Here is a 9,894-nt window from a genome sequence, read left to right as displayed (position 1 = left end):
GACGTCCCACACGCAGGGACGCCCTCTTTTTCACATTTTTGCTTTTTTCCATCATTATAAAATTATATATATTATATATAGAAATTATATAACTATCTGGTAATACCAGATGGTCTTCCCCAGAACCGCTGGATGGCGTTGCAATCGTTTGAATCACTGCGGGAGAATTTTAAATCGCCTAAATATCATCAGATAGGCGAATTTTAAAAAAGGGACCTCGTTTCGGCCCCTTAGAGTAAAGGTTTATTTAGCCTGTATTAAATTAAATTAGAATCTGCAGAGTATAAATCGGCCTCGGAATCACACTCGGATTATGGAAAAACAAGAAAAATCTTTTCAATCCAAATATTTCTTTTTACAAGGTATCTCTAATTACAAAAACATATTTGTTGACCACATGCGAGGCTTTGCTTTTCGCGATACATCTAAATTACAGCGCACTAATCGAATTCTATACCCAGGTGTCGGATAAAAAGCCCCACCTCTCACGCATTTCGCTCTTTTGTCGCTACGCCTCGCATAACCAGCCTCTGTCTCCGCGTTTAACACCTAATACTTAACTACTATATACAATATTTACATTTCTCTTACATCTACTTCCTCTCCTATTTACAATCTTTCCTTCTTCATTCCTCTTACCCCTTCCTTCTCTTCTTCTCTATCTCACCCAACACCCCCTTCATTCATGCTACTGCCCTTTTATCCCCCCTTTCACGCAACAATACCACCTTGCTTATCCCCCTCCTTTCCACCTCTTCACATTCCTCCAACCAATGCTCCAATTATGTATACCCCTTCCCGCACAATTCACACATTCTCTTCTCTCTAGAAAGCCAGAACCTATTATAATTCTCCATGCAACCGCACCTCATTCTCGCTATAAGTTCCTGACTTCCTTGCTCTTCTTTCTTACACAAATTTTGCGCCAATTTACTTCCCCACTCTTCCAAAACTTTCTCCTTATATTTACATGCTCGACTCCCTGTTATAATCCCTAAACTCGTTCTTGCTGTCTCCCTCCTGACAATATAGTTCGGCGTATTCCTTGCCAACCCCAGTATAGCCTATTTACCTCCTCACTTACCTTCCAACCCCACACCTCCACTCCATAAAATAAGACACTCATCACTAGCGAATCAAACAATTTTATTCTCCTTTCAAAATCATCTGCGAACAATCTCTTCCCCAGCCCCCACACCTGCCTCATCACCACATTTGCCCTTCTCACTCTCTCTTTTAAATGACCATCCACTCCCTCATTTCTTCGAAACAGGAAGCCCAGGCACACAAACTCTTTCACCTCCTGTACCGCTTTTCCCTTCCACTTCCACTAACCTATTCATGTCCAAGTATCGCCTTAACCTTTTCATCATCTCCTTTGAAACCTCTTCGCTCTTTGCCAACAGCACTATGTCATCTGCATATGCGAGTGACCATATCCTGACTCCTCCTACCCTTACTCCTCCTACCACTCCGACCGCTAGCTTACTTTCCATATCCGCTATCAAAATTGCAAAAAGCGTTGGGCTAAGCGGGCACCCTTGCCTCAAGCCCCTAACCATCCAGAATCCCTCAGAGATTCCCTCCTCTCCTCTCACCCTATCTTTCGTCTCCTCATATACCTCCCTTACCCTCTCGATCAGGCCCCTATTCACTCCCCTCTCTTCCATTGCCTCCCACAATCTTCCCCTATCCACTGACTGGAACGCGCTCTTTAGATCTACAAAAAACGGATACACTTTGGCACCCTTTTTGGTTAGTTCTCTATCCACCATGTGTGCAAGACGTAAATATTGTCAATAGTACTCCTCCTTCTAAAGCCCGCCTCCGTCTCCGGCAATATTCCTTCCCCCTCAAAATCCTTGCGCAGCCTATCTGCTAACACCATCGTGTATATTTTGTGTGCAGTATTCATGAGCGTAATTCTTCTATAACTTCCCTGCCTCTCCCTATCCCCTTTCTTATACAGTAGTGCGACCAATCCTTCCCTACGGCCTCTTAAGAATCCACCCCCCCCCTTCATAGTTTTTTCACTTTCCCCTTCAGTCTTTGCCTTACCTCTTGTTTGCCAAACAGGCACGTTTCGTTCTCATTCCCTCATCTCTCTTCCGTGTATCTAATCCCTGAAATGCATCTTTAAAAAATGCCATTCATTCATCACTCCCTATATTGTCTCTTATCCCCACCCTACGTTTCCTAAACCTATTAATTATCTTCCACACATCCCCTTCTGTCTTAACACTTCTTAACTCCTCTTCCAGCTCTTTCTTTTTCCATCTCCTCATACTTCTCTATCGCCTCTCTCATCCATGACACCCTCTCCCCTAACGACCCTTCTTCCCCACCCTGCCTTTTGCCAGCCTCCCCCTGTATCCACAAACTCAATGGCTGATGGTCTGGTTCCACCCTTCCTTCCACTGCGAATTTCTCTCATCTCCTCAAACTCTTGCATATTCCTAATCACGTAGTCTATCACCGATACGCCGCTCTTACTCACATAGTTTACTCTCCCTCTTCGTCCTCTTTTACCATACCATTCGCCACCGCCCACCCTCTATCCTCCATCCAATCTCATAGAATCTCCCCCTCTTTATTTATTATTTTATCCTTCGATTTTCTTTCAAAGCTCCCCTCTTCCTGGTACAGGTCCGCTTCCCGCCCAATTCTCGCATTAAAGTCTCCCCCTTTACCACCATACCCTCATCTCTCTCTCTCTCTCTCTCTCTCTCTCTCTCTCTCTCTCCTAGTAAGTTTTCTAACTTTTCTTTAATCCTTTCTATTCCATCCTTATTGTGCACAGTCACAAACTTATACATCACCCCTCCTATCTTTACAGCCCTCATTTGCACGCCCTCCCCCTCTCACTCTCTATGAACTTCTTCCTCTAGTCCATCTCTAACCCCTGTTATAATTCCCCCACTAGCTCTTCCTTTCCTTTTTATTTTGACCGCCTCCTGTAGCCTTCACCTATACCTCCTTGGTAACTTTCGCTCTACTCTATCCCATTCCTTTCTTTCTACCCACGTCTCTACAAGTCCAATCACATCAAATTCCTGAATATACCTCCAGAAGTCCTCATCCTTCTTCTTTACCCCGCTACGAAAAAAATTCCCCTGTACTTCCTTCAACACCTCCTTCTGCTCGTCCCATACCCATATTTTCTCGTCTATTTTTATTTTCCGATACCCTACCTTCATTGCTCTCCCTTCGCCCAGAATAATCCTGTTGTGAAGACATTCAAGACTCAATATTCCGCGACCACCTTGAAGGCGTGAGATGTATAGTCGCGGAACAGAAGACTTGAGATGCATGCTTTTGTTCACGTGCATAACCTTTCGTGTCCCGATAACACGAGATCTGAGTTCGTTTTTCGTCCATGGAACCACTCCAAATGAATAGAGTACTGCCGGGACCGCAAGCATGTTCGTTGCAGATACTTTGATCCCCGCTGACAGTTCGGAAGACCAAATCTGTCGGATGAGACGTTTGTATCTGCTTCGGAGAGTATCCTTTATAGATGTCACATCCTGAATGCGGCTCTGTGGCACGCCCAGGTATGTATAAGTCTCTGCAGTGCAAAGGTGTCGTATAGCGCTTCTATCGACGAGCCCAGGGTCTTCAGGGATGCCATTAAATTTTCCTCGCTTCAAATAAACCTTGGCGCATTGGTCTCACCCAAATTCCATTCCAATTTCCTTAGTATATCGTTCGACAATCCCTAGAGCTAGATGTAGTTGCTCTTTGTTTTTAGCATAGATCTTAAGATCGTCCATGTAAAATACATGAGTGACCTTGTACTTCCGATCTGACACACGATCTGCCACAGGTTCAATTGCCCGAACAATCTTATCATTTAGGATAGCTGTGAACATCTTATACAGTGTGTTCAGACAAGTGATTGGTCTGTATTTTTTCGGGTCAGCTAAGTTGCCTATTTTCGGCAGGAGTATTGTGCGCCCTTGTACCAACGACTCCTGAATCGGCTCTTCCGACTTTAAATATGAGGTGAAAATACGGGCCAAATTCTGATGGGTTGAAGGAAACTTCTTCCACCAGAAGGTTTTGATACAATCTGGTCCTTGAAGCTATTTATATTTTCTGAGTCTTCGTTCAGTCTATGCTGCACTTCGTAGAATTCTCTACAAAAAACTTCGACCTCCTCTGGATTGGGCGGGCTTTCGACAGTAACTGGAGGGTCTTGGAAGAGTCGAGATGGGTCAGAGAGAAACTGTTGATTTTCTCTGACCCAGCTCTCCCTCCGCTCTAGACTTCTCTTAGCGATCTTTCGAACCTTGGCGGTAAAATTCCTGCCAGATATGATGTCAATCAGACACTGAATGCGGGACACGTACTGTCTTGCTCAGCCTATATTTATAGCAAGTTGATGCATTCGTTTGAAGGTCTAAAGGTTCCAAGATTCCCGAGTTCGCGTATATTGGGCACTGACACCCATTTTGGACTAAATCGTCTAAACCTTAAAAAATAATAATGTAAGTAATAAAATTTGCACATTCGTTGCAAATCAACAAAAAAGTAGCTGCACACACGTAACCTATCACTATTTTTCGAAGATTTTTAGCGATTTCTAGCGGAGAAAAAAAAAAACTTTAAACGTCGATAAAGTCGAGATCACGTGACTAAGTTCATTCATAACATTTTTGTGTAGAGAATGAAATCATTTTCATTTTTTTCACTCCTCACTACGTCCACACGGATTGAGATATCGTGTTCAGGATTTAGGAAGTTATACCGAAAGGACTAAGGAGCGTTTGTATATATCAAAATGTTTATAATTACGAAGATAGTTTTCTAGTGAAATACTATAGGAATAGGAAAAAAACTTTTAAAGTCGATAAAGTAGATGCCTCGATTTGAAAAAGTCGAGGAACAGCTTAGAATGTGATGCTCGAAAATCCGATCAAATCCCATCTTGAGAAATGTTGATCTTCAGAAAATAGTTTAAATTTTCTTATGGTTATATATTCTTGTAGATTTCTTGTACTGATTTGAAACAATTCTAAATTATACCAAACCAACAATAATAAAATTTTGCCCATCGATTCAACATCAAAAATCAAACGTCAAGAATTATGGAAGTTGGTTGGAAAACTCCGTAGAGTAAATTTGATTACATATCTGGTGTTGCTGTGTTTCCAATTTGAAACTTATCTTTTATTTTTAGGGCCAAAAAAAATGAAAATCATTCTACACAAAAATTTCATGAACGAACTTAGTCACGCAGTCTCTACTTTATCGACGTTCAAAATTTTTTATTCTTTGCTACAAATCGCTGAATATGCTCCAAAAATAATGATAGGTTACGTGTGTGCAGATACTTATTTGTTGATTTGCAACGAATGTGCAAATTTTATTGCTTACATTATTATTTTCTAAGGTTTAGACGATTTAGTCCAAAATTGGTGTCAGTGCTCAATATATGCGAACCAAAAAATCTGAAATGCGTCAAACCAAAAATTATCTGCAATATATCTCGAGTGGTAATATCCTATTTCATTGATTTGTAAATAAACTTTCTTTAAAACTATAAATATATTGATGTATACAAACTGTAAAGGGGCCGTAAGATACACTGTTGTTTCTCTTTCTCTAAGAGTAGCTGGTTTAGCGTTCTTGTTCCAGAAGAGAAAATAGTTATTTGTAGGATTCTCCTTCTCTTTCTTTCGTGTCGTGGGTGACTGACCGATTCTCTCTTGTTTTCTTTGAAATATGTAAACCAAACAAAATAGAATACAAAAAAGTAAATAGGTCAGTGTTCAAAAATGAAAATAAGAGTGCTCCCTGCGGAAACGGACTTTCGCTCTTCAGTCTCATAATTTAATCTATAAAAGGATTTATACACCTACTGTTGTAAGAGTTGTTTAAGTGACAGGTCAAAAACCTCTCGTCACAACTCCCCCAACCTTAACCGGGGACTATAGGTCGTGTGTTTTTCGGCAAATCTGAGGTCTGTCTATTATTTACGACAACCAAGATTCCCCACAAAATGTTGATGCCACTAAAACACGATTATTAATTTTTGATCCTTCTAGTGATTTGTCCCTTTCTCAGGTGCTCTCCCATTTAGGTTATTGTTATTGGATATATCAGGTGCATTCTGGAACAATTGCTCTCACAAAAGGAAAAGAAAGACAGGAGCAGAAAAGAAAGGGGAAAAAAATTACACGCATCCAAAAAAACAAGACAAAAAAAGCAAAGAAAAAGCAAAGTAGGAAAATTCTCCAAGAGAAAGAAAACCATAATTCTATTCACCGTAATTTTGGTTACATTTTGAAGCTCATAAAAAAGGTAGTTGTAGCCCCCACCCCCGCTAGCTGCTGTGGGGTGTTTGAAATAACCGCCTTATTCTAACGAAAGGGTTTAAAAACGACAAAGTTCCAAATGAAGATACCTTTTTCTTTTATTGACTCTCCATTATAGTGGTATATACAAGAAAGGAAGAAGAAACAGATGAAACCAAAATAATGAGGATCTCCCTGGTTGCCTCTAAGTATTGACCCGACCGTCGCGGTTCTGGGCCCTGTGGATTTCTGTTTAGTGGACCTCCACGATCGGCCTCTTGCGGATTATGCCTTGATCCGGCAGCGGCTGGGCCCTCCCGGCCAGAACCAGGTCCGACTCATACAACTCGCTGCAAGTTGGGCAAGGCCGCTTCGTAAGCCCTCTCTTGCCGCACCCCTTGCAGTAAAGAAAGTGCAGGTCAGTTCGGGGGCTGTCTCTTTGTTTGTGGCCTACTTCCTCGCACTTCCAAAACTTCTAAGGGATGGGTCCGCTGTAGGGCTTAGGACGCGGAGCGCCCGACTTGAGCCAGTCCGCCTTTCTATGTACTCTCGACAAAAGAAACTTCTACTGCGACGAAAGGCTTCAGGTTCCGCACGCGTTTCTTCCCTACTAACTTTCCGCTTTAGCTTACCAATGTATATACGACCGGGGCCTGAGTACTAAATCCCCTGCTTTAAAATTACGGTCTCTTTTATTGGCTTTTTAATATTTGGCTTGAGTTTTGTATGCTTTATCGAAGTTTCGACGAACTAGATCGCGAAGGTGGTCCAATTGATTAACTCTTTTAACCTATTCCTCTGGTTGATGCTCTACATGTTGGTTACTCCTCACTGGGTCCTTACGCATAGTTCGGTAAGGCAGAGGATTCCTACCAAAATTTAGGAACGCTGAGGATACTTTCAGGGTACCATGTACCGCTGAGTTATAAATGCATCGAACTTCCGACAGGTGTACGTCCCAGTGCTGGTGGTTGTCGCGCAAGAAGGATATTATCATCGTCGTCAAGACCCGGTTGAAAAATTCCGCAGGGTTTTCCTGAGCGTGATAAATAGGCGTAGTGGAGTGAATGATACTGGCGCCCCGATACATTTGTTTCTAGAGTTTGTTCTTTGTATCAGAATTTTTGACTTTTTTAGGCTGTATTGCCTATTTTGGGGGTCCACTACTTTTTATGAAAATTTAAATTTCGAGTGGAGGTGCTAACTTGAATCAAGTCAGCACCTTCACTGTATAAAAATTGAAAGAAAAATAAAATCAAACACGTCAGAATTTTGGGCTTATTTTGTGCTTATTTTGGACTCGCGAATGTACGAAAAAAATGCAAAAACTTTTCCTATTTTCAAAAAGCCACTCCCTTGCAAAAAATAAAATTTGCAAGACACAAAATGCACCCGATTTTGGGCTTATTTTGGGCTCACAAATGCACCACACAAAAATTCAGAAAAACTACTTCTATGTACAAACACACCAAGCGATTAGTAAAAAGGGTTCATTTTAGCCGTTAAGTTTTGGACCCCATAATCGGAGTGGGCATTTTCGAGGAGCCCAAAAATGAGAGACTTCAATGACACTAGAAAATTCTCAAAAATATTATTTTTTGCTAAAGTCATACCTACCTAGTAGAGAGGGGTGGATTTTAGACGTTAAGGGTTGGCGCCCAAAAAAAAGTGGGCTTTAACCTATAACGTCTCAAATATACCCCACTCTTCCATGTAGATATGACTTTGTAAAAAAAAATCTTTTTGAAAATTTTCTAGCCTTAATGGTGGAGTCTCCAATTTTAGGACTTCTTGAAAATACATACTGCCTTTTCTGGGCTCTAACCCTTAATGGCTAAAATCATCCCCTCTCTACCACGTATATATGACTTTTATGGGCTGGAGTCCATCAGTTCTCAAGAGCAGCTTCACTTTGCGAAGCATTCCCTCTGGTTCACCAGCTCCAGGTCTCTAATCTGATTAGATCTTTAAGGCCTTGGACCAACCTCAAGGTCACGAGATCCCTAGAGAGAGATCAAAATTACCTACAAGAGATGTAATTCTTCAGATGATTTCACATGGAATTGCTCTGGTTAAAATGGGTCACTTTTTAAATATACATTTGGCTGTGGCAGTCCTGAAAACTGTGCATGTGGCAAACTTTAATGTTCTCAAATAGCTTGTAACCTATGGGTAAATTAACAAAAATTTAAATACTTACACTTATTCTTTATGTAATCACTTTCATAAGGTACGAGCAGCTGCAGCTGCAGCTTGTGAGCGCCTTGGCCGTTATCGAATGCCCTTTGCGTGGACTGCTATTCATCTTTCCGGAGTGATAAATGGAGGAAGCGATGCTGACAGCACTGGAAGTGCAGGATCTCTTGACAGAAAGTCAGGAGGATTGGAACAGTGGCGTAGAAAAGTAGAACCGCAAACTAGAAGAGGGTCTTTGGAGAGAAGGAGCTCAGAAAAAAGACGTAGTTGGTCAGCAGATGATTTTGCCAATTGCCTTGATAGCTTCAGGTAAAAAAACATGAAAGTATTTTTTTAAAGTTTCCTAACACCGAATGTATAGACGATTTTCAAATAGATTTCACTTTTATGTCCCTCGAAGTTTATTCAGTGTGCCTATTTAATGTACTTATTTAAATATTTTCAAAACAATTTTTCGTAGTTAATATTTTAGCATTTTCATGTCCCCTTCCCTACAGTTTTATCTATTTGAAATGTCATAGGAATTTTGGAATCTAAATCCGAATCCGAAATCTTTCTATAACGTCATGTTTTTATAAGATTGTGGGCAAACGCCTTTTTAATCATATTTTCGTTACAACGTAGGGTGCTTACCCGGCGTTCTAGAGGCTTCTAATTAGGCATAAATTAAAGCTTAAATCTTATACTTTAAGCTGATATTAAAAAGAAGGTTTCCATCGCCGATCTTGAGCTGTAACAAGTTTTCCGTCGCGTGCACGCGCGCTCACCATTTCTTATGGTCCAGGCGACGCACGTTCGAGGCGGATTTGGTATTTAATTATCAAAATAGTCTACACCCTTTAGTATTCGATTTAATTATAAAACTCCGACTTCGAGTAGGGCGTAGGGGAGCTTTCACATATGTTGTCAGGCTTTAGGGATTAGGGGGTGTTATTTTTAAGCGTGATTTGCGTGTATAAGCATATGGAAAAACGTGCAGCTCAACCATGTCTAAAATCTCTGAAAACATACGTTACGCAATATGTCAACGCTCCATAAATTTAAAGCACTGAAAGTTAACACGTTAGAATATTTGCGTATATTTGAAGAATATTTAAAGTACAAAATAACACATAACGATCACTTTGTCTAATCTTTAGACACGTTTGCCTAAAACTCGTTTCGCGATACGACTTTACAGTCTCAAATTGACACATTTACGTTTTATAAAGTTTTAAACAGCTTTATGCTGGGAAAATTATTTGATAACTAAACTTAGCTATTTTAAATGTAATCAGAATGTGTAAAATTTAAAAGCTACGAGGGTAGTTCAATAAGTCCTTAGAATGAAGTATAAAAACAATTTTTTTTGGGTAAATTTTTTTAAATTTTTTAACATAATCTCCTTGGAGCTCTATAC

The 9,894-nt window shown here is 40.6% G+C and overlaps 1 protein-coding gene across 1 annotated transcript in view; it reads left to right on the top strand.

Annotated features, from left to right (window-relative positions):
• LOC117172505 (dedicator of cytokinesis protein 7) overlaps positions 1 to 9,894 on the top strand; it is a 204,912-nt gene that overhangs the window by 134,682 nt on the left and 60,336 nt on the right. Inside the window, exon 8 of the mRNA XM_033360513.1 lies at positions 8,530 to 8,804. Coding sequence (XP_033216404.1) covers positions 8,530 to 8,804 — 275 coding nt within the window. The remainder of the gene's footprint in view (positions 1 to 8,529; positions 8,805 to 9,894) is intronic.

This window comes from Belonocnema kinseyi, chromosome 5, assembly GCF_010883055.1.
Source record: "Belonocnema kinseyi isolate 2016_QV_RU_SX_M_011 chromosome 5, B_treatae_v1, whole genome shotgun sequence".
NCBI lineage: Eukaryota > Metazoa > Arthropoda > Insecta > Hymenoptera > Cynipidae > Belonocnema > Belonocnema kinseyi.
The sequence above is the reverse complement of the archived record's forward strand: the minus strand, read 5'-3'. Positions and strand labels throughout refer to the sequence as shown.